General features: G+C 41.1%; 1 protein-coding gene across 41 annotated transcripts in view; it reads right to left on the bottom strand.

Annotated features, from left to right (window-relative positions):
- Nucleotides 1-1664: 1664 nt before the first annotated feature.
- The window catches only part of DTNA (dystrobrevin alpha), a 234484-nt gene continuing 211972 nt past the window's right edge, over nucleotides 1665-24176 (bottom strand). For 30 of the 41 annotated variants that reach the window (XM_030011176.1, XM_030011174.1, XM_030011177.1 and 27 more), the window contains 7 exons: nucleotides 23948-23965; nucleotides 19724-19883; nucleotides 16842-16931; nucleotides 16125-16293; nucleotides 15239-15371; nucleotides 11936-11982; nucleotides 1665-5193 (listed from right to left, as the gene is read on the bottom strand). In XM_030011176.1, the coding sequence (XP_029867036.1) occupies nucleotides 11965-11982; nucleotides 15239-15371; nucleotides 16125-16293; nucleotides 16842-16931; nucleotides 19724-19883; nucleotides 23948-23965 (588 nt within the window). In that variant the 3' untranslated portion in view covers nucleotides 1665-5193; nucleotides 11936-11964. The remainder of the gene's footprint in view (nucleotides 5194-11935; nucleotides 11983-15238; nucleotides 15372-16124; nucleotides 16294-16841; nucleotides 16932-19723; nucleotides 19884-23947; nucleotides 23966-24176) is intronic. The other 11 variants (XM_030011197.1, XM_041122968.1, XM_030011163.1 and 8 more) reach the window with 2 other exon arrangements.

Raw genomic sequence — 24176 nt, forward strand, 5'->3', positions numbered from 1 at the left:
GCAGCAGACTGGGTTTTATCTGCTTCCCGAGATACTGGGATATGTGGTAAGTAGATAGAGGGTATTTTTGGTGTGCTGCTACCACTTTCCTTCTAATAGACCCCAACCTGGTGTAATTAATCTGCCAGTTAGCAACGTCATGTGTACAGCCGGGGACGTTTCGGCTGCACTGAGCTGCCAGGGACACGCTCTGCGATGGCGGCTGCGGTGCATCTGCTGCAGGGGGCTGCCAACGCGGGTCAGCAGCACACCCTCAGCAAGCTGCCCTGTGGAGGACCGCCAGCACCATGGGCACAAAAAGCACAGCTGGGCATTGCCTCTCGTGCTTGTTTTGGCTGGGATAGAGTTAATTTTCTTCACGGTAGCTAGCATGGGGCTGTGTTTTGGATTTGTGTTGAAAACGGTGTGGATAACACAGGGATGTTTTCGTTCCTGCTGAGCAGTGCTGACACAGCATCAAGGCCTTTTCTGCTTCTCACCCCACCCCACCAGCGAGGAGGCTGGGGGGGCACAAGGGGTTGGGAGGGGACGCAGCTGGGACAGCTGACCCCAACTGGCCAAAGGGGTATTCCAGACCATAGGACGTCATGCTCAGCATGTAAAGCTGGGGGAAGAAGGAGGAAGGGGGGACATTCAGAGTGATGGCATTTTGAATTCCCAAGTAACTGTTATGCGTGATGGAGCCCTGCTTTCCTGGAGATGGCTGAACACCTGCCTGCCCATGGGAAGTGGTGAACGAAATCCTTGCTTTGCTTTGCTTGTGTGTGCGGCTTTTGATTTACCTATTAAACTGTCTTTATATCAGCCCACGAGTTTTCTCACTTTTTGCCTTCTGATTCTCTCCCCCATCCCACTGTGAGGGAGGTGAGTGAGCGGCTGCGTGGGGCTTAGCTGCCGGCTGGGGTTAAACCACGACACCTCCCGACTGCCTTTGCCATGCTTGGAGATACTTCATCACGACACAAACTTGTTGCTTTAAGTAACAGCTCTTGCTTTGCAAGTCTGTGCTCTTTTAGGTCAGCAACTAGTTGTAATTACCAACACCTGATATGGAAAGACATCTTAAAAGCGTAATTGGAAAAACAAAGACTTCATGTCTTTCTGCAATTAAAGATAACATGTGACTGTGTATGGTAATGCCATTAAAATGCACCTCTTCCAAGGTTTTGGTCCTTCTAAGGACAGAGAGAGAGAGAAACACAGTGGGTAAGAAAAATTACACTACTGCAGATAGTTTAGGTTGCTGAGGACCACGGTCCCCTCATAGGTCTGTGCCAGGCACCTCATCAGCCCCCTGATGTCTCTGCTTACAGTGATTTTCGTTGCTGTTAAGTGGAAGCAGGGGAAGATGTTTTACAGACAGGAAAACTGCGTTTTCAGGTTGTGAAACTGCTAAAGATATAGAGAATCAAGAAAGGAAGAAAGAAGAAACTGCCTGGACCACTGACAGCAGGCGCTGCTCGGTACCATGCTCAAAGTCCTGGGGGAAGTGGTGGAAGGAGTTCTCTTGCACGAGGTGGAGGAGATGGTGTGGGTGAAGCAAAGACTGCTTGCTGTGCCAAGGGGACACGTTTTCCTTCCCTACTGAAAAAAACCCGCTGCTTGGGCACCATGGAACAGGACTTCCAAAACCAAAATAAGCCACAAACGTGATGGTCCATAAATTACTTTTAAAAATCTTTTTAATGAAGAAATAATTCCATTCCAAAATATAGACACACAATTAAATAGTTTAATCACTTCAAAATATAACATGTCCCCATTAGGTTCCAACACACACACACAAAACAATACTTAACAGCAATACAAAAAACCCATACAATAGCAGTTCTGTTACAATACCAATGAATATCGTGACATCTTTAGTGTCTCTGTATCTGTCTCAAGTGGTGTCAAGTACAGTAGTTTTAAAAATGTCTTACAGTTAGTAGCCTCAAGATGTAACTCTTCACACTTTTTTTTTTTTGGTTCAAAAGTAAAAATGCCCTTTTGCCTTCAGGACACAGTGGAGTGCTTGTTGTTCACAGCTCCGTCTGCTGAATTGAACCAACGTGATTACAGCAACCCGAGGTTGCAATATTTACAAGGTCTATCTACAGTAATTGCCAAGAACCAATAAGGATGGGAGAAGATGACTGAAAGTAAAGGCGGACACACTTATGATAAATTATGATGCAACAATTTGGCTCATGCATATAAGAAAATACATATTATATCACAACAAAGGCCACACACCTTTTTATGCAGTTTAGTTAACATTACTACTTACAGACAACCCATTCTCCACCTTCGCTTTGGACATTCAAGGACCCTATACATCTTCACATCCCTGTCTCCTGATTCCAAACCACTGGTTTCCCTCCAGTGACAGTAAAACCACCCGGAGTTTTGACTGCTGTGGTGGGCCATTGGTAGTTAAGAAAAGGCCCACGCCAGGGACCTCTTCTGTAACTCTGTTTGTTTTAATGACCGCAAACCACAACCAAAATAATATTCAGCAAGCAGACAAAGACCAGCTGGGCGAAAACGCAGCCAGCTTAACAGTTGGAAAATGCTTAAAATAGATATTTGGAGAGCTAAGTAAGAGGTGCTTCATCTCAGAACTCCAGGGCGTAAGGGACCCATAGCTCTGCTGGGGACCACCTTGTTGACACCAGCCTGAGAGAAAGGCGCTTGATCCGTCAACTTTTTTCCTTACTCCTAGTCCGGAAGCCCTTGCAATGGATTTATTCTATTGCATCTATTTTAAGCATAGCGATAATGAGCACGCAGACATTAAGATGATGGGAGGGATCTATTACTCTGGGTACAGTTAAACATGACATGGGTTGAATTAGTCAGCCATTGCATGTAGCTGTGTTCTAGCTTGTTTTATCTCTGTTCAGGAAATGCTTGCCTGGAATCCTGAGCTGACAGCAACATCTACAGCTTCACTGGAGTAGCTTTAAATGTGGAGTGCTAGGCACTAGTGGAGGCTCACCCATTCCTGAGAGGAGGTTGGAGGAGGGGGCATCGGAGGATATGGTGCCAGCCTTGCCAGGACGGCACATACCCCAGGAGCAAAGACCAGCGATTGCAAAAATGAAAAGCTTACATGAAGATATCTGGATGCCTTAGTATGCATTTGGATGTCTGAGACCAAGCCCAGATACGCAAGAAGATGCGGACAAGAGATCTGCATACGCAATAATACAATATGAAAGTGAAAAATGGCAGCAGCTCTTTCATACAGATACTCATTCCCTAACACACAGTGCCCAGGGAAACAGCCACGAGCCTAGAGAGTGCTGCAAACAAGTGGACTTACTGGGTCGAGCTACATAGCAATCTCACGTAAATATGGCAGCGTACATCCACGTCACCATGAAAGCGAGGACAGACAAACCACGTTAACCTGCTTTAGATGAGTATCTCATCACTTGCTGTAGGCAAACTGTGCTGGCGTGAAATATCTGTATGAAACGCCACTGTTTTCAGGGCTGTTAGTGTCACTTCAGGTCAGCCAGATACTGGAAGCCGTAATATTGTATTAGGGCAGTAAAATTACATTAGCGCAGAGGTCATCCCGAGCTAACACAGTGCGCTTCTCAGGAGGGCTGTGCGGCCAGCACGTAACACTGCACTGTGCTACTGCCCGGCTGCTGGTCTAGCTGTTCCTGGCCTGGCTCCGATGTCTCTGCACGGCAGTGCCTATGTGCCATACCGGTGTCATCTTTATTTCCAAGCAGTAGTATGTTGTGGGGAGGGCATTACAGCTAGCTTGTGTCAATCCCTGCTCAGGAGTACCTGCAGGTTTTTAGTCACAGCAGAGCCAACACTTTTTAGTTAGCAATCTCACTGCCTAACCCCAAATGGCCAGGTAAGCCCCCTTTCTCCTGAAATGCCTTTATACTTGAAACATACTAAACCGGACAAAACTCCAATTCTGTAACTGTATGCCCGTCCTTTCGAAAAAATCCATCGCTTTTCTTGTGCTTTTCACTGATAGCTATTTCTCCATCCAGCTCCGAAAGAGTCTCACTACACATTTCCAAGAGTGCATGCAGAACATCTGGTGGCTGGCTAAGGCAATACACATTCGGAAATAAAAAGAAAACAGTTGCAAGCGCACTTTAAGCCTGTACATTTAAAGCTGAAGGCCTCGAAAATAACATAATTGGGGGGGAGGGAAGGAGGAGGGGCAGAGAGATGGAAAGAGCCGGTTTGTTGAACACATGCTTACTAAAGCTAAAACATCAATGAAACAATACCATGGAGGATTATACGTAACATCAGTCAGTTCAGGGATCTTATGGCACCTGTGGTTTATAAACAGCTTTAGCAACGAGTATTTCAAAACATAGTTCACAGTTTTAAGAAGATCTGTGCTGATTTAAAAACTAGATTCTATATCATTTGAATGTCACCTTTTGTATATGATATCTATTTGGAAAAAAAATATTTACACTAACTTCTATGGCTGATTTGTTAGATTACTTTGAAAGAAACATTCCTAAGTTACACATTAGCCCTAAATTAGAGAGGTTTTTTATTAATATTATTAATTATATTACTATTATTATTTTAGTACATTTTGTATAAGTCTTAATTTAAAGACTTGCAAACAAATTGCAAATATAGTCTGGTACTTTGCTTTTTGGGCTACTAGATATATACACTCAGGAGTATAATCATTCAGTGTTAAATGCATAATTGTAGCTTTTTATTTCTTCTGTGGAAAAAATGTACAGTGTATAGTAAACCAATCTACTAAAATCTCAAAGTATTCAGAAATCAAATTTCTATCTATAAACAGTATTGTCATTGTAAACTGAACAGGTTCAATATCATGTGCAAAGGGTTTACGTGAGTTATTAATACCGCCATCCTTTGTAACAGCAGTACGTACATCAGTCTGTTTTCTTCACCGGTAATGAGCCATGTTACAGAAGATGTAGCTAATATAAGTTAGCTTTAAACAAAAGTCTTGTTGTCAAAAACACACATCTACAAACTACAACTCTTAGAACAAAAGTACTGTGCTACAGTCCTCAGAACTTAGTTATGTGATTTTTTTGTCAAGAGACGCTGCACCTCTTGGTTCCACTCTTCTGTGAAGTTTGCAGCTGAGTTTTCTTCATCGTCTGTCCGAAAGCAGCTCTCCTCATCATCAGTTCTTACATAGCTTTCGTTGTCTGTCTGACTGCAGCTTGCCTGTTGAGAAATGTTTAGGGAAGGCTTTTAAAAGGAGTGCTGGTTTAAGATGCTGCACCCACACAGGCAGAGCAAGTAAAGCCTTTGCCTGCTGCTTTAACGAGAGAAAAAAGGAGCAGCTGGCCAATTCCTGTGCTTATCCCCAAAAAAGTTAAAAAACCGAAAAAGCCATTCTACCATAGGTATTTCAGCTGTAAACAGAAACTTACAGGGCACTTGGGAAGTCGGAAACTCTTCTTACCACGGGTGAGAAGACTGCTGCCTGCTCTGCTGTGGCACCCTGGGGTAATGGGGTCTACACTGACACAGATTTGTGGATGTTCCCACTTTCCCTTCCGTTTTACCCTTCCAGGTTTCTCTATAAATAGATTATTGGTAACGAAACTACAGATTATTCCCTTTGTGCAACAGCACTCAGCCACCTTCACCATCAGGAGCTCCCCGCCATGTGTAAATGTCTTACCCTTAATTTACATGCTCAGGTGTATTTCCCTATGTCTAAAAAGAAACACAGTTACTTAAAAGGATGATTCTGGGTGCTATAGCTCATAAAGAGCCCGATCTGCTGGTGCACCAATTTCTCCCTGGTGCTCCTCCACATCCTGAAGCATCAATAAGTATCTTAAATTCCTATATTGGAGGCATCAAAGTTTTAGCTGGTAATGGGAAATGCTTGACAGACGACTGCTGCTCTTCCTCGTAACTACGTCAGGATCTACAGTCAGGTAATATTGCAAACTTCTGCTTTTGGCATATTTATCGTAAAGGCACTGTTTACACACTTGACCTTTCAGAGTTAAGGAGCTCATCCTTTTTCTCTTGAACTACCTCAGACAGAAAACCAATTCGCATTGCCCGAGGTCTGATAAATAACAGCATAAAAGACCAAACCCTACTGACACGAAATCTTTTCTACTCATTTCAGGCATAAAGCTGGTCTACAACATGAGAGATGAAATGCAAATTACTTCAGCAAAAAAGAGTTAAATTAAAGCTGATGAATGAAGAAAGGTCAGGTAGTTAAGCTTGCTGATTCTCCTTCCTGACACCATTTGATTGTATTAATTATTCAAGCACAAACGCTTCCATCTGATTCCTTAATACCTAAGCATCCCAAATGGTATGATGATCTTAATTTAGTATCTCCTTGTGTCAGGCAGTTACAAAAGACATAGCATTAATATTTTGTTGATGAATGGAAAGAATGCACTGCAAGTCAAGTGAGAGGTTTATAAAATATTTCTGTGGTACATTTTAAATGAGTATTTTTTAAAAATCAGACATGCATCTGTACTGCTTAAGTCTGCAAATTAATTTGGAAATCTTAGAAAAAGAAAATCTTGCTCTTCACAAGTCAGCCAAAAAATGCAAATGAAAGGCATGGAAGAGGTCAGTTCTCAGCTGCCCGGGACTGATTTTTATTGAATCAATTTCAGGGTTATGTAAATACAGGTACATCTCATATTTCTTGATGGTATCATTATAAACCACAAGAGCAAAATAAAGAGTGGCTTGTGAAACACTGGATGCATTAAGATGCATTGATAGTACTGCTAAGTATATAGGTTTGCTTCGAATTTTCTGGATAAATTACTGCTCTTTGGTGGAATGTGGAGAGGGTTATTCTAAATTCTCTCAAGGCTCCTCTCTGTTCCACAGCTAGCATTGGGATAGAGAGTTTTTCATACAAGAAATAGCGAGTACTAATGAACCTCAGAGCTCTAAATTCATTGCAGTGTTTTGGAGATGCCAGAATTAATTCCAAGTTAAGACTCATATGATTTGGCATGTTATAAAACTGTTTCTTGACCTTTTTTGTAACTTAATCCACAGGTTCTTTTCTGTTACTTATCATTCAGCAATTTTCAAAAACCATTCCTATCACTTGTGTAATTTTAGAAATAAATTCGCAAAACGAAAGCTGCTTCTTCCCAGTTAACTCAGTCACAGTTCTTTTACAGCTTTTTTACGCCTACATGCTAAGAGGAGGAGGACTTAGGGAGAAAAATAAAGAGGAAAACCAAAATATAGCTGAGTGAATGTAGCAGACATTTTTGAAAATTACTGTGCTATCAGCCTGCTGTTATTTTCAAATGGAATGGTCCACATAATGCTGTTTTTTATGTATTTGTTCAGAAAAAAATGAAAAGAGACGCTGAATCATTTGGCTGTGCTAGTAGGGTATGACTTAGGGATGTGAGCAGTTCATCTAGTGCCTGTATCCTGCTTCTTCACCCCTGCATCACTGACTTAGGAGGAAGAGGCTGAAGAAACTGGACTTGCTGAGGCTGGGGCAGAGGTGGCAAGGGAGGATCAGTTAGCAGCTATTTGAGGGGTAGTTACAAGGATAACAAAGCCAAAATCTTCTTGGCAGTGCTGAAGCACACAAAAAGGACAAATCACACATTGGGAGGTTCAGGTTGGACATTAGGAAAAAATAAAAACCATGAGGAGGGTGGCACTGTGCTGGGCAGGGGGATGCCCAGAGAGATGGTGAAATTTCCATCTGTGGAGGTTTTAAAGTCTTTGCTAGAGAAAGCCATGGCTGACACAGTCTTGTGTTGGAGCTAGACCTGTCTCAGGTAGGACACTGGACCGAACGATCCCCCCGAGGGTCCAACCAACCACTGCACCTACTCCTCTGTGATTTCCTGAGCTCCTGGCATGAAGCCTGTGTGAGGAATGAACCGCAGCGCATGAGCTTTAAATGCAGCCAGTCAGCTCTGACTAGCTGCGTTTGGGGCTCTACAGCCGAAGGGAGGCCAGGGCACAGCTGGGAAATGTGACCTCAGGCAGTGGGCACAGCAAATCTGAAACCTACACATCCATTAACGGTGGGCTAGTAACCTGACTTGGACCCTGGGCTACGGATCCTGTGTCTCATCTTTCCCAAACAGTAAACGGCCAGGTCCGTGTAGCAAAGGGCTGAAAAAGTCAATGGCCAGCGAAGTGCACACTAGCTCTAAAATCTTATTTCCTTCCCAGGAAAAAACAGATGCAGGGCAGTTTTGTCTTCGCAGCACTTAAATGAATCACCTGTGCCCTTCGGCTTAAAGAACAGTCCTTCTGACAGCGGCACACCGGGCAGACTGGACTGACTGCACCATCTCCCTTGGCCCATGGGTTTTATCACCTGACATTTGGCAATATTCCTAATCTCTGCTGGTAAACATGAAAACAGAGTTTGGAGAAAAAGGGAAAAGGTGAGAGAAACATGAAAGTGTTACTCAGTAAGACTTCTGTCCTGGAAAAACAGTCAAGTTGAATAAATAATATTTTTTTTAACAGAGCATTCATATCAAGAAGTTGAGGTGATTTGGGGTTTTTGTGTTTGAAAAATTACCACCTGTTTCAATACAAACCACTCAGTCACTTTTGCAATGGAAAATGTCACCCATAGCCACTCAAAGCCCCAGACCCCACAACTATTTATGTGATAAGGTTTCGAGTGAGTGAAAGGCTTTGGAGTGGGAATGGAACTGAGTCTTTAATTGAAATTATTACATGTTTTTGTCAAGATACGGAAAATGTGATCACAGTAAAAAATTGAGAATGAAACCTCTAATAAAGACTCTTCCCCGTACTCCCTCTCAGTGGATGCTTTAAGTCCGATTTTTATAAGATTTTCACACTTCCTTTTCTGTTATAATAATGCATATACATGAATTAGGCATGGCCAACTAAAATGTTGCTATGCCAGCACAAAGAAAGCATTGCTTTAGAAAATCTAGGAAATTGTAGGTATCGTGGGAACATGTCCACTGCACAAGTCGACAGCTCTTCATTGAAAATGACAACTTTTTAACCACTTACAGAGATGGAGGCTTTCTGCTCCCATTGGCTATCCTGGGCAAAAGCCCAACTGCTATCAGGGGATAAAGGCAAAATAACGTCAAAGTTGCATGTTCACCTGATTTCAAGATCTGCCTAGAGCCTGCTGAAAACAAGCTCAAATTCATTCTGTTACTCTATTAAAAATTAAACAAGTGGTATTAAAGTACATTTAATGTAAAAAGTAAGCTGAAAACATGATTAAATTATATTTTATATATTACTGGAACCACTTGCTGTCTTGGGAATTTGTTATAGTAGATGTTATTTCAAAATCAATTCTAGAGAATTGTACATAGCTCTTTTAAAAATGCAAATGCAAATAGAATGCAAAAAGCCTTAATCAAATAACATCAACACCACTTGTCCATGACTGATGAATGAGGAAATGAACATAACTCTGTGGCTGCCGATCAACAGCAATATCATATGAAGCTACAATAAACTGATCTCATTTTTCCCAACTTTTTTTAAATAAACACAAATGTAATACTGTTGCAAGACAAGAAAGTCTGTTGGCTTTCTACCTCATATGGCCATATAGGCAACTGACTGTATTTGTATCATCATTGATTGAGTAATATTATCTGAGAAGTAAAAGCCTTGATGCAATTGCTAAGCTCCAAGCAAGAACCCAACATAAACAGCAAAAGCACTTTAGACATTGAGACTGGTATGAACTATTTTGGATTTAATTTTCCAAGGCTCTGAAATATTGGTACCAAATAAAATAGACCAGATATGATAGTCTTCCGCATTCACAAGAGAGTCAATCTTGAGAAGACTAAGGCACGCTTATCATGTGTAGATGTATTTATCACAATGTACACAGTTTGTTCTTGTGGTTATAGGTGAATTGTCAAGTTCACCAGTTTTTGTTGCTAATTTCTATAGGGCCAGGATTTTACAGCTGGTGGGAATGTTTCAGTCCTCGATACTGCCTGAAGGGCTCCCTGGGGAGCTAAAAAGAGTTTCACTATGGAATTAACCAGAGCACAGTGCTTTAAAAAATTTCTTTTTGACGGGCTTTCAAAAGGTTTCATTAGTATCCAGGAGATAAGATAGTAGCTGAGTCTCAGATCTCTGCTAATTTGAGACAGGATACATATTTTCAAGAAAGCTAGGCTGTACAGCAGTAAGCGTTTCCCCACATCACTATGTTAACCCTGTTTCCTAACAAAAAAGGAAACCTTAAATGGGATTGCCCGAGCTTTATAATTCTAATGAAAAGGATTTTTTTCTATTTAATATTGCAAATAGTTTGTCTGAATGCTACTACCCTTTAAAGTCAGTTATTCATAATTGTAATTAAATTCAGTTATATATACCATTTCCACTATATACATAGTTAAACACATACATTGTTGTTGAAAGATCTATTTTCCTTTTCATGTGACCTGATCTATAACTGACAACTGCAACAAAATAGAAGAAGAAAACTTATTTTTCTGGCTGTCAATGTTTAGGAAACTCTACATGTCTCATGCTTTTAACAAGGCTACTGAGAAAATGAATGTAACCCGAGGGGCAATGTAAGGAGAATTTTTATGAGCAGTTATTTGGTGTTTATAGTACTCTGGGTATCGCCATTTATTTGCTTTTCACATCCATTTATTCTGCTTTAGCTGCCAGAGACACTGAGACAGATGCTTCAGAAATACCTAACAGCTTTTAACACTGAAGACTGGCAACTGCTTTCACAAGGTCCACACTTTGACATCCAAATTCTACTGTCATCAGAAGTTGCAAACCCCTTGAATCAGGGTCAAATTTTGCCGTCAAAATTGCCATATAAATAAGGTCTAGCATAAAACATGGCATGCAAAATCTAGCAACGCTAATTCCTGCTAAAGTTGGCACAGGCTGTTCACTGTTTTTGCTTATCTGAACATGACCCTGCTCCCAATGTGAAGTGTCCCTTTGATAGTAGACCTTTGGTTGCCTTTAGTTCTGACTTTGAGGAAGAGACTCAGTTTTCAAACCAGAGTCAGACCCCTATTTTGATTTCTCCTCCCTTTCTGGCCCTGTTACCCCATGGTTCAGTGTCGCAGTAGGAGGGACAGCATCGTCTCACTGCCATTTTTGCAGCAGGGCACTGTACTCTCCTAGCAAGTCAGAAATGCAGAGTCCGCAGATTCAGATGAAGCAAGAAGGAAATGTGTGGTCTCCCATTTCCTGGGCAAATGTTCAGAATAACAGGCTACTTCATAAAAATAGCCATTGTTTGTGTTCCTGAAGAAAAAGAGAATTGCTGAACTTGGCATTAAACTCAGTGCTGCAACTGTGAGGTTGGCATGTGTAAAGAACATGACCTGAATATAGGCCAGCAGGGAATTTGTAGACCTTCTTGCCTTATCTCTAAATTGCCAGACTCTAGCTAGTAGCTGAGTACCTTGCACTTTGGATCGGGGCATTTTAAACTTCCAGAAAACATTGGAGGACACTTCTATGATTAAGTGGCTGGTGGATTGCTTTCTTTAACGTTTGTGATGTTCCAGTCTCACCAGAAATTATTTATTTCAGTTATCCTAGGAAGACTAAAGCATTGTAAGGAATTAAACTCAGGTCTCCTGAAATTTAATCTGATTCCTTATCTTCTGGATAAGGTTTCTCCGTACTGGCTAATATATCTGTCATCATCCCCAGGGATGAAAAGCCCATGTTCTTACTCTTATGGTCAACAAAGGAAGAAGATAAAGGGTGGTGGCTTAACGCGAATCCGCAGGACTAGGACCACATTTCAAAAAAATTAGAAATTATTTAGAGAGATTCCTAGGCATCCTAACACAGGTTGAAAGAAGAAAGAAACACCATAGTCACATACACTCAGGCAGCACAAGGTGCGTTGCAACTGAAATACACATTACGAGGATTAATTCCAAACATTCTTCTAAATTATAATGATACTTACTTGAGAGGAGAGAGAGAAGGATATTGCACTCAACTTTGCAAACTGACCTGTAGATAACAAAGGACAGAAAACAAGAAGATGACAAATTAAGCCAGTGAGCAGCCAAGCAGTGTATTATTCTGAAGAAAGCCATGCACAAGCCTAGAAATAAAGGGAGCAATTATGGACCCAGAAGATAAACCCAATGAAAAGTGTTTTGCACAACACATTCAGCACAAGACTGTGACAAGAACACAACTGGTAGCAGATGTGGGAGAGTAAGCACTGTTAGCATTTACACTTGTGCACTAAACGTGTTTTTTTCTGGTACAGATACTTGTTATTTACAACATGCTTCAAAAAAAAAGAGAAAGAAAGAAGCCTCCTTTGAGTTTCCCTGTCCCAGATTTCCTCAAGCGTCTTGAGTTTTTTGCTTGTACTTTAATACTAATTTAGAGTTTAGCTTGAAAATCTTGCTTGGAGACAAGGTGACACGAAATAACAAGAGTGGGTTTTGACCAAACATCTTCCATGCTACACTACATCTACATGTTTTTCTAAAGGTGCTGCTTTTACACGAAGTGAGACATTTAATAACATAAAAATGGTTACCATATTGTTACTGAGGTTATCAATCTGTAATCTTAGTAGGAGTTCCCCCTCACAGATTTTTTCAGCTGACAATTGCATTATGATAACTACAGCCACCACCTTTTTTTAGCTATCCAGATGAATGCAGTGTACATGTGAGTACAAATAGTAAAATAGTCTGTAATAAATTCCAATGGTTTGATGCAAAATGAGAATAGTTGACCTGGCCACTGTTCAAAAGGATACCCTAAACAGAAATTTCCCAATTTTCCTTTGTTTTTGCAAGCAGAAAGTTGCGTCTTTAGAGACTACTCAGTGATACTGGTAGAAAAAGGAATAGAATAGAAAAATACCACAAATTAACTGCCAAGCGCAGAGAACGAGCACACGTCTCAGGATCCACACATGACACTATTCAAACAACTCCTAATTATCCTACTGGTCCCTACTAACTTAATACTTTTTCTTGCTTCCTTTAAACCTGTTCCCTAATCGAAAGGGCATCAACCATACTGGGAAGGACTTCTCAAGCGTTGCATGCCTTGGGTCTGTGGTTATCAACTAAAAATAGTTTCTACTTACAAGTCACTACTGTCAAATCATTGGCTGATAGGAGCTGACAATCTCAAAGACAGTGAAGTACATCATGAAATAATTCCTTTTGGAAAAATGCTATTAAACAGAACTTGTCTAGAATGAGGACTTTCTGTTCCCTCAGTGAACAGATTTTTGAAAGAAAAAAGCCTTTCTCTTTTTCTGCTTTTTTTTCCCCTCAGTGGAAATAAATCATGTAAAACAATGGGGAAGAAAGTTCACCTGGATGTAGTTTTGGCTGACCTAAATTCAAAAGGAGTTTTATTCTGACATCGACAGGGAGAAGATTTCTTCCTCTTCTTCTGGGAGTGTTGTTGGAAGACAGTAGAAAAACTCTATTTTGACTGAAGCAAGAGTAACACCCAGTTCTGTTGAGTGACATGTGTAACTTCTTCTGCACAATGAATGCCCTTATTTTGCAGTGCACATGCTTACTCAATTTTGTGCGTGTACAAAATTCCATTGTAACTTGTGAAACTCGTGTAACGCTGTTGCCATATATTGCACTTCCATACTGTAATCAGAGTCAAATCGGTCTACCGTTCTTTCTGGAGAAAATGGAATTTTTACCAGCAATAATAACATTTATTATTTGATGCTTGACAGCTGTCACCACTGAGGTACTCCTTCTTTATAACTGACAATTACTTTCCATTGCATCAGCAGTAGCTGCTCATCCTGTTCAGAAGTTAAAAGGCTGTCATTTTTGCCATTTCCTATCTTGGCTAAAAAATTGTGACAAAAACCCCCATGTCACCCACTGTTTCCTTAGTAGATAGTCTATAACAATTCTGCTGCTGTCGTCATGTCCTTAAAGACCTTTGCAACAAAATTACTTTTGGCAGGCTACCATGGGCATGTAGCAGACCTAGGTAAACAACAACAACAACAAGATGCTCACATCAACCTCAGAACTACCTACAATTTTGATATGAGTCAATGAACTTTTACAAGACTAACTTATCCTAGCAGCTTTACAGAAAAGAAGACCAAAGGAGCCGCCATTCTTCATTAGATCACGAGCCTGTCAGTCCCAGATTCTTGTCTCCAAAGTGCCTGGCAGTGGACACTAGAGAAAAACTACCAGAAAAAAAGGCTAGATTTTGTTAGCTCCCAGCAATCAGCAGTTTAAAAGAATTCCTGCCCAGAAGGTGCTTTTGAACCTCATTTCCATACACCTGATCTCTCAGTACCTGCTTAATCCTTTTTTTTGCCCATTTATACTTTTGGTCTCTGTTATACTCTGTAGTGCTGAGTTCCACATTTTAATTGATCACCATGTGGGAATATAGTTATTTTTGCTTGCTTTAGCTCTGCTCCCAAATAACTGAACTGGGTGTGCCCTCCTACTGACATTACTACCAACATCATAAGAAGTAATGAATTTTATATTAGGATGATCCAAGTCAGAATAATTTAAAAACTGGTGATAGTCCATTACTCCAGGTAGAAGTGGAGACCATTATGCAGAAAGGACAGGATACCTACAGAATTCCAGCTCCCCCTGGCAAATTTGCTTTACTCAGACTCTTAAACAAACGACCTTTGAAAACTTCCTCAGGGAGTGTTTAATGCCAAATCCTCAGGCTTCTCTATACTAGATGCTTGTTGAATACCTGGTCCTCTGGGATACAGTTCATTTCATACCCTTTCCTCTTCTTCCAGATTCTGACAATGACAATAACATACAGACTGCACTTGAGCTTCAGTTCACACTGGAGAAACCATTATGGATGTTTTTTGCTACTGGAGAAAAAAAATAACCTAAATATAGCAAGAACTCAGCTTGACACCACCAACCAGCCTCTGTGGTAGGGGGGAATGAGGTCTAAGTGACTTGGTAGGCACTGGCAGAGAACAAGCTCAGAGGCAATTCTGTCCCACCTGATACCCTGGTAAGCTTAAGGATTACTCTTGTGTGCCTCAGGCAGTGTGGTCTTCCTGGATATGCACAAAGCCTAGATGCGTGTGTGTCTGTGGAAGAGAACAACAGCAGTTTTTGGAATGTGGCTGCTCTAGTAACTGAGAAGAGATCATGCCTCAGGGCCCAGGACAGGTTAAGAAGGGCACTGGGCAGCTAAGGTGCATTACTCTTTCTCACTTATGGAGATATATGGGCAGACGGTGTCCTTCTCCCACCTGGTATGCCTCATCCTGCAGCTTCTGCTTCAGGTACTCCTCCATCTTCAGTTCGTTCTCCAGCTGGCGGACAGAGTCATTCTCATAATTTTCATCATCTGCTCTGACATAGGGGTCTCCATCTTCTGTAACCCTAAAGACAATTATTAATAAATAGCCTCCTGAGATGAATGACATTCAGAGTCAATAAAACTTCCCTTTATTGTAAGCTATGAGGAGAGCGGGATACTTTTAGTCTAACCACATGCGCCATTGGTTAGCATTTTCCTGGCAGTGGAAAACACTTCTGCTATTTCCCCCCTCCAGTGGTCTGGTATTGACGAAGTAGACCAAAGGCCATATTCTGCTGAAGGCATTTTGGGGATACAGCCCTAGGGAAATGAGTAACAAAATTTCTCAATAACTTGATACAAAGAGGTTGAACTAAAAATAACTGGAAAGATGCCTATTGTCTTTGATAGGAAAATTGAGGTTCTAAAAATAAATCAGTTTGTTGATCAATTGAGTTGGTCAATAAAAAGCATTCTGTCTTTTCCAGTTACAAGCTTCTCTTTTTCCAGTGGGCTCCAACAGGCCCCTCAGCCTGGATAAGCAGGGAATAGAACTGCAGGACATACATACTAGGGAGCACAGCTGTCCCACAGTCTCCACACTGCCCGAGTGTACCAGACTGGATGCGGGACAGCTCACTCCTGAGGGCATCCTAAGTTCTGGCCTTTACTGTTTACAGAGCTCGCTACTATCTAACCATGAAGCTGTCCTCACCAGGATTTAGGCATTTTTTTGGTAATCAAATAGTTGAGAGGGAGAGAAAATATTACATGCTGCATATTGTTTTCAACAGAAGAAGAATGAGATGAAGGCGGCGAATCGAGCAGGTACCCACATGTCACTGCGGATGGAGCCGGTGGCAGCAGCGCTGTGGATGTACCCTGGCTTCCGGGCATGGATCTGCGCGAGGAAAGCCTTCTCAGACGTTGGGGATGGCACAAGGTCATCAAAATGAGTCCGTCCAAATTCAGAATCCACATTGCTTTCTGTCTCGCTGCCCACTTCTGTGAAACGAAAGGCGACACATGGTTCCATTTAACTTTCACAAGAGAAAGCATACTTGCCTATTTCTCTAAGCCTTTCTCAGACTTTCCGACTTAGAATGCCACCTCCTTATAGCAAATAACAGTGTATTATTCTACATATATCTGCAGAGCTAATAGTTTTCTTCTTGTGGTGGGACAGAATAGTGAAGCTTTTGCTTATCTCGCTTATTAGGTAGGATATTTTAATGAGAATACCACAGACTGCATTTTATAACAGGTCCTATATGTTCTATACTGAATGAAATTTCTGAAGAGTGAATTCCCACTCCACATGGAATCACATACAAACTTCTCAAAGTTTTCACAGCTGCACCTCTACGGCCATGGCTTTCAGAACTGCTGTACTCCCAAAGCTGTTATTTAGGGACTTTTTTCTAACAGCATAAAAAGCTTTGAAGCTACATTACACTGCTTTTTTGTTGGTTTATATTTTCCTACCTCCCATTTTTTCAAATATGTGTGAAATATTAATGAGGTGACTATCCACCCTCGTTAGCCTCGCTCACCAGAATTTAGTTCTTTTACCAAAGACGACATCGTGTTGGTGATTGAATCTGCTGCCACCAACAAATCGTTTCTTAAGTTCCGTCTTGCACCTGAAGCAAGAGACAGACAAAACACAGTGTTAATATTCTTCACAAGACATGTTGAAAGCAGTTTTAACCGTGCTGAAAGCTGCCATTGTGATAATTCAGGGTATCAAAGTCCTTACGAGGGACACGTGCAGAAGAGTTCTCTGCAGAATGGCCTCATTTACTTATGCTGTATGCAAGAGCAGAAGCCTACCCTCATGCTTCATTTAATCACAATGCCAGATATGCGGAGATTATTCATTGCCATCAAGCTTGCATTTGTGTGGTGACACCAGCGGACCAGGCCTGGAAGATTAAATCCAGCGTGAACTCATTTACAATGTCTGTGGGGGAGGAGGGAAGAAATGAAGTGTTTTCTCTAAGTTCCCACAGCTCTGTTTAATGACACCATTATTGCCAGGTATTTGCCACATAATTATGGCAAATGTTGAAGAAACATACTTGACCTCATCAAGACTGATACGGATTTTTCTTCTCCGCTCCCTCTCAGCCTCTCCTGTAGCTCAAGGACTTTCTTGTATATTCCATAATTTACTTTCTCTCTCTCTCTTTTTTTAATAAAGGAAGCACTATTGCCTCTCTAAACAGCCCCAAGCTGCTTTTAAACTCTTTCTAATAATGGATCTAGAAGTGCTTCCCTGCTGAACCTGGCAATATTCCCTTAATCATCAATCAAGAAAGATCCTTGTGAGCTGCATGAAATACTCCTTCCCTAGGAGCAGGCCATGGGTAACGCGTGCTTAACTCCCCCAAATCCCAAACATAGCTCCTATTGTAGCTGAATGATCAATATATCCCACAGAATCTCTAATCTCACCGAATGGATTATTAACAGGAATTGGCAGGATTTGACTGCTGTAGATTCTTTAAAACTGGCTGAATGTAAAACAATACATTTTAAAAAGTTCCCCAAATCTTAAAGAGGTTTTTTAAATATATCAATTAGCAAATGGTTACTGGAATGTAAATTAAAGTAGTTAATCTCTCTCTTAGACACACACAAACACTCAGACAGTCACTCTCTCTCTAAAGTCTCCTCAACTTTGTATCTATCTCTGAACTATTGCAAACATCATGAAAGAGAACCCCCCCCCCCCCCAAGACAAACCATGCTTTAACCGTGGCTTGTCTGCATTATGTATATGTTGGCAGATCTCTGTTGGTGCAGCACAGAACGGAGCTGTAAAATCTCAGCCCCGCCCCCGCCAAGTCATATGTCAAGATGTGACAGAACGGCCGGCTTCAAGTTCTTTGGGTTTGACCTTCCCATCTAAAGAATATAGTAAATAATGACATAAAGCTAGATATTTATCAAATGCAGCAGTTTTAAAATGTGATCGCTAATCTTTTTATATTGCTTTTTATCTTGAACAGAACACATTTATATACTTAAAAAGCATTTGCCTGAGGCAGCCTTAGTATTATTTATGGATATTTTATTGTGGCCACTACATTATTTCTCTTACTCTTAGCTCTGGAAGAAACTGTCCTATAACAGCATAGGGGTTAGTGGTCCATATTTTTGCTTGTCTCGATTTTTTTCACAGCAGAAAGAAGAAAAATTTTTCTTGCCTGTTTCTTTTGCCACAGAAAATGAGATATCCAGCAACCTGTTATGTTGGGACTGGGAATTACGCCTATGTTCAATACATGAATTGACAAGCACTTTAGCAGAAAGTTCTTGATTGCATTACAGATTCAACCTTGTCCTAAGATATACACACAGACACAACTCCCATGAAAACCAAGGGGAAGGGTGCATGAGAGGGCTGAACTGGGCTCCTGGGAACAAACACGCTTCCACTGTAGCAGAGGAACTCCAGAGCTCCACTTACATTTGTTTTGTACTAGGGAAATGGGGAAAAAATTTATTCAAATAAAAGAATTGCAGTGATGTAAATATTTTAGGACAGAGCAGATTAGAAAAAGAAGGAATATTTCTTCATTTAGATCACATAGACTATTTTCGTTAGTAGTCAACATAATAATTTAATCAGTTTAAAATTTATTGTTACTTGACAAAGATGTGGAAAGAGGAGTGAGAAACATGGTGCAGCCTATGGCAGTTTTCTGGAAACGCATTCATCTAGACTTCCAGACTTGATTCCTGTCTAGTCTAGCTGGACCCTTCTCAGAGGCCCAAAGCAAAAGGACAAGGGACAACAGTCACAAGTTGCATCAAGGGATGTTCCAGTCAGATACAAGGACAAAAAATTTACACAGTAAGCATGGTCAAACACTGGAAACAGAGGCTGTGGAAAATGCATACCAGGAGCCATCCAGAACTCAAGTGGGAACTCAAATGGTTAAGGTCCTGAACGGTCTGATCTCACTTTGAAGCCCTCTTTCTTGGAGCAGGAGGACATGGTGACTTACAAGAGCCCTTTCTACCTGAACTAATTCTATGATTGTATCATCTATTCCTAGCAAAGTCTTTATTTAAAACCAAACACACTGACAACGTGTTGCTGAACTCAATGGCAATTTTTCTTCTTATGGTTAACAGAGCACTGATAATGGTCTGACCATCTTGCATTAAAATTCCCTCTTACCACAAAATCCATTATTTGTCATCATCATCCAGTTTCTGCTTACCTGCTTGCTTTGACAGCAAAGTCTGATGGCTGACAAAGTTGATTTCAATGGCAAAACACAGTTGTTGCAGATTGTTCTGTTTTGTTTTGTTTCATTGCATGCAACTCAGAAGCTCACGTTCATTTAGTCATTAGCCACAAGAAATAACGATTCTTCAAACAGTCTCTGAGTACCTCAGACAAGCTATTAATGAGACTTACTTTGTGCAAAGGCTTCCTGCACATCTCCTCCCACCCCAGTCAGAGAGTCCTGAGGTGCGTGGGTTGGAGTGGAGCAGGCAGAAGCAGACCTGATGGGCATTGGAATTGGCCGACTGATAGTGTGGCTGGGTGAGGAACGTGGGGAGCCTGCCCCTTGGGTCTGCAAAACAATCACAAGGGGTTAAACAGGTCTTTGCAAGAGCCCTCGCCTGCTGTCCTTGTCACCCATCCCTCAGCTTACCAAAAGGCATCATGCTGTTTGTAAATCAGTTGGGTAATGTTAATTTTGCTATAAGAAATATACTGAAGTCAGCTCTTAGCAGACAGCAAGGCTTCCGTGTAGAAAAATACTAAGTAGGAAAATATGAGTCAAGATGTGACTTCCTTTAAGCATGGGAAAATGTCAGGCAGCTAAATTAAAAAAAATTCCAAGTTCATATGCACTGAAGTATAGACCTTCTCTCTGCCCTCTTCCCTCTCTCACTCCCCTAGTTGGCATGCATGTTTGATAAAACATAACACCTTCAGGCTGTGAGAAGGGGAAAGATGCTGGCACCGATGTGGCTTTCAGCCTGGTCAAGGGACTGAAACAGCCCCTTTCATCAGAGCGCTGCCTTGAGAGCTGATCACAGCCATGCCCTCTGCCTCCCTGCAGGAGAAGTTCACAGTATGTGCAACCTCTCAGTCACATAAAGTCTGACAGTTGCAATAAATAATATAGCTTTCTGCTTTTTATTCGGAGCTAGAGAACTATTTTAAGCCGCTATTAAATCATACTATTAAATTGTTCGCTCAACAGGATATACTCAGGCACTCCCAAAACACTGTGGGGATAGGGCAATATAAATTCCTGCTATGGGTTTAGCTGCTGGAAGTGAAAATGTTTTAATACCCGTCATATAAAATGTCATGCTGTTAGCACCTTACAGTTAGTATCACTTAGCTGAAATTCAAGCAGACTTGACAAAATAGTCATTTTTACAAACGCAGCTGGGTGAGGGATACCAAGAGACACAGTGCCCTTTTCATCCACTGTTTCAAAACCCCTGGGAACGTGTATCCACATAAGGAAAAACAAATGCTGGAGCCCACACCAAACTGCACACGGCTTTTGACTGAAAACCTGTGTTTGGTAGATGCCAAGGATGGAGTTGGCTTGAGTGCAACACATGCCCATGGTTGTTTACAGTGAAAAGTAACCTGAGGGCTGGTGTTTCCCTCACCCTGGCTCTATTTTGAGAATTCAGGAGAATTTCTTAACTCTTCCTATGGCATTTATTTTGACTCTGGTAGTGACTGCCACTGCAGCCCTGATATGGTTTGGCAAATATGTTCTAAAAAAGACAATAGCAGCCCATTGCAGGAGGAGTGCAGCATTGCCCTTGAGATTTTTATAAATTCCTGCCCTGGACCATAAATAATGCATCAGAATACTAAGCTATTTGTTCTTTTCTCCTATCACCCCTTTCTAAGAGACATTATCACCAGAAAGACATCAAGGGCAAATTAGGTTTATGAGGAATAAGCACATTACTGATGGGAGAATGGAGGATTTAACACTTAAAATTTCTTTAATGATTGGTTTTAAAACATTTAAATGATGGATGAAAGGGAAGTCGAATACATAAAGGCCAGATGCTCTCCTGTTTCTGGAATCATCTGTACCCACTCCAGCAGAAATGCAGATCTCTAGTCCTCCAGAGGCAGGGCACTGAGCAACCTGGAGACGTTCCAAGGTCCTTGGAGGTCCCCATCAGGGAGAGGATCTGGGATCTACAGCTATCTCCTTTGATGTCCTGACAGGGCATGTTTCATTCTCTGTGAAACAAATTTGCAAAAGAATTTCTGGTTCCCAGCTACCTCTTTTGCTTGCCCTTTTTCCTCAGCTCCCCTTTGCCTTTGGTCTTGGTTCTAGGGGACACCAACAACAGTGGGAACTTTCAGAGAAGATGAGAAAAAAATGGACAAAATTTGCTTCCTATAGTCAGGTCACACTGAAGGAATGAACTTCAGAACAGGCATTTTATTTACTAAAAATAACAGATGCCTGCCAGTACTTCTTCACTGGAATTTTCCCACAAGAGAAATGTAAAAGCTGTTGTACACCAGTGCTTACCCTTGTGTCTGCTTTGCAGCTATGACTGAGATCTTGTGTTTATGATAAACAGTGCTCTCTTATCTGTAGCTTTTTTGTTGGAACAAACTGTTTGGGAAGCACAGGGAAATGAAGCATTTGGAGTCCCCTGTCCAGTAAAAAACTGCTCTCTTTTTATACTATTTGGGCAGTATCAGACAGAACTGATGAACAGCAAGTTGAAACAGGAGGTTATTAGGGAATGCCTAATTTCAGAGAAGTGAACACTTCAGTTATATTTTACTCATCTAGATCCACCTCAGCCCAAGTTTGTGGGAATGGAATGCTATCGGGATGGGATTGAATTCCTGCTTAGTGGTTATCAGGTGAAACGTGTTTTTCACAGGCTAGAGCTAATGGCCTGAAACCTGCTATAATAATCAGTAGTGACTTCTTGGTAATCTCAGCGGAGAAATTGAGCACCGAATTGCTCCTAAACCTCGGCAGCCCCACCAGCTGAGGACTAAGGCATGCTGAAAGGGGAGCTACCACGGATATGTGAATGGCTTCAGCTTTTATGTTGTACTTGGTTGCATCTATCAATGTTCTCATGCCTTTTAGGAAAGCTTCCATGTATTTTATTTAATTCACCATCTCTAGTCAACCTGCTATGGATTTTAAGTTAACCCTTGCTAGACAGGAAAAGATTTCCCACTATCAACTGTCATGCATGCTTAGGATAAAATGCCTGAAATAAAAACTGGCTTTACAGGAGCTTTAGCCCATTGCTCCCTCTGCCGGAACTGAACTGGGATGACATATGGGGAAAGCCTGTCACACAGCCTCATCAAACGACATGGATGTGAAGAACTCATTATCCTTTCTCAAGGAAGGGCAGGAGAGAAATAGAAAGTTCATAAGCATTAGATGAATTGCCAGGCTGCTCATTCCAACTGAATTCCTCCAGAAATTAATTTAATCCTGTTTCTCTCAACAGATCATGAAATGGCATAGCGTAATGGGGATCATTTAATGGAAAATTGTGAGAGTGATTCCTTAGCACCATCACCTGGTATTCAGCAAGGCTATTACTCTTGGAAGAAAAAAATAATATCTCATAACAGCCTGAAAATGTGCTTTCACTTGTACTGTCCAGTGAACATTTTATATGATAGGGAAACTCTCGTCACGTTGGAAACTTCTCTTTTGTGAATGGAAGATCTTTCAATACTGCAGAATCGAAAAAGACAGCTCTTACAAGGAGGTGATGTTTGGTCAGATTTATTTTTTTGTGTGCAACAGATTGATGCTCTACAAAAATTAGCCAAAATATTAGTTATATGAAGGTGAGCATTACCTACAAAGTCTGCATGCTCTACCATAGACAGAACACATCAGCCTTGTGACTGTAGTTCTGCTGATGAACGCAAGAGGAAATGTGTTTTGTTAAAATGAAACATTTTTATCAGACTCATAAATCAGACTGCTGTCTGAAAAGTTAGGCTTTTTTTAGCCTAATATCTTTCCAAGATCCATTTTGATAATAAAAAGCTCCAAAACAATTAAATCTTCTAAAATTTACCATTAGTAATATAAATACTTGCCCTTTTTGGTCCAGGTTGCAGAAGCCATTTAGAAACTACATTATGTTCCTGAAGACTCACAGGACTGTTAACATCAGGACCGATGTTAAAAGATGTGCACACAATGCCCTGACTTTTTCTGGATAAAGTGGGGCCTCAAACTCATTGCCCTGGTCTAATTTAAACTTAGTTATGTTTTTCTTAAAGTTCCAAATTCTCATTACCTTTTCAAAATGTTATCTATAGTAGAAGTGTTCTTTAATTCATATTCTAGGTTGGTTTCACTACATTTGGGTGGTGGTTTCCATATCTTACATGTTCTTATTTAGAGGAGTGAGAAAAAGATCGAGACTCCTTGTAGCCATGACTCACTTTCTGGAGGGCTAAGATGTTTAATTGTGAAAATTGCTCCAGGATACTTGAAAATAACGTGTGAAAGAATTGCAAAGTGTTAATTTTGGTCAAAAGAACACACACACATTTCAAGCAAAGGAAGTAAAATAAATCACAGGAAAACAATCACATTTAGGAGTTAGTGAGGCCTCCAGTAAGGAGGTAACTTACTACCTGTTTCAATTCTTCTTCCTAAAGAAAAAGAGGATCAGCACATGAGATTAGCCAGGATGTAAGTGAAGAACAGAAACCAAGGCCAAATTTGGAGTACAGGGTTAAAGGTACAGTCGAGGTATGTGACCAGGTCATGGTCCCACCTCTGCACACTTTGAAACACCAGAACAGTGCAAAGTGTGCAGAAAGCTACTACCATTTCCTACCCCAGATTCTCTTTGTCCAGGCA

This window comes from Aquila chrysaetos, chromosome 4 (assembly GCF_900496995.4).
Source record: "Aquila chrysaetos chrysaetos chromosome 4, bAquChr1.4, whole genome shotgun sequence".
NCBI lineage: Eukaryota > Metazoa > Chordata > Aves > Accipitriformes > Accipitridae > Aquila > Aquila chrysaetos.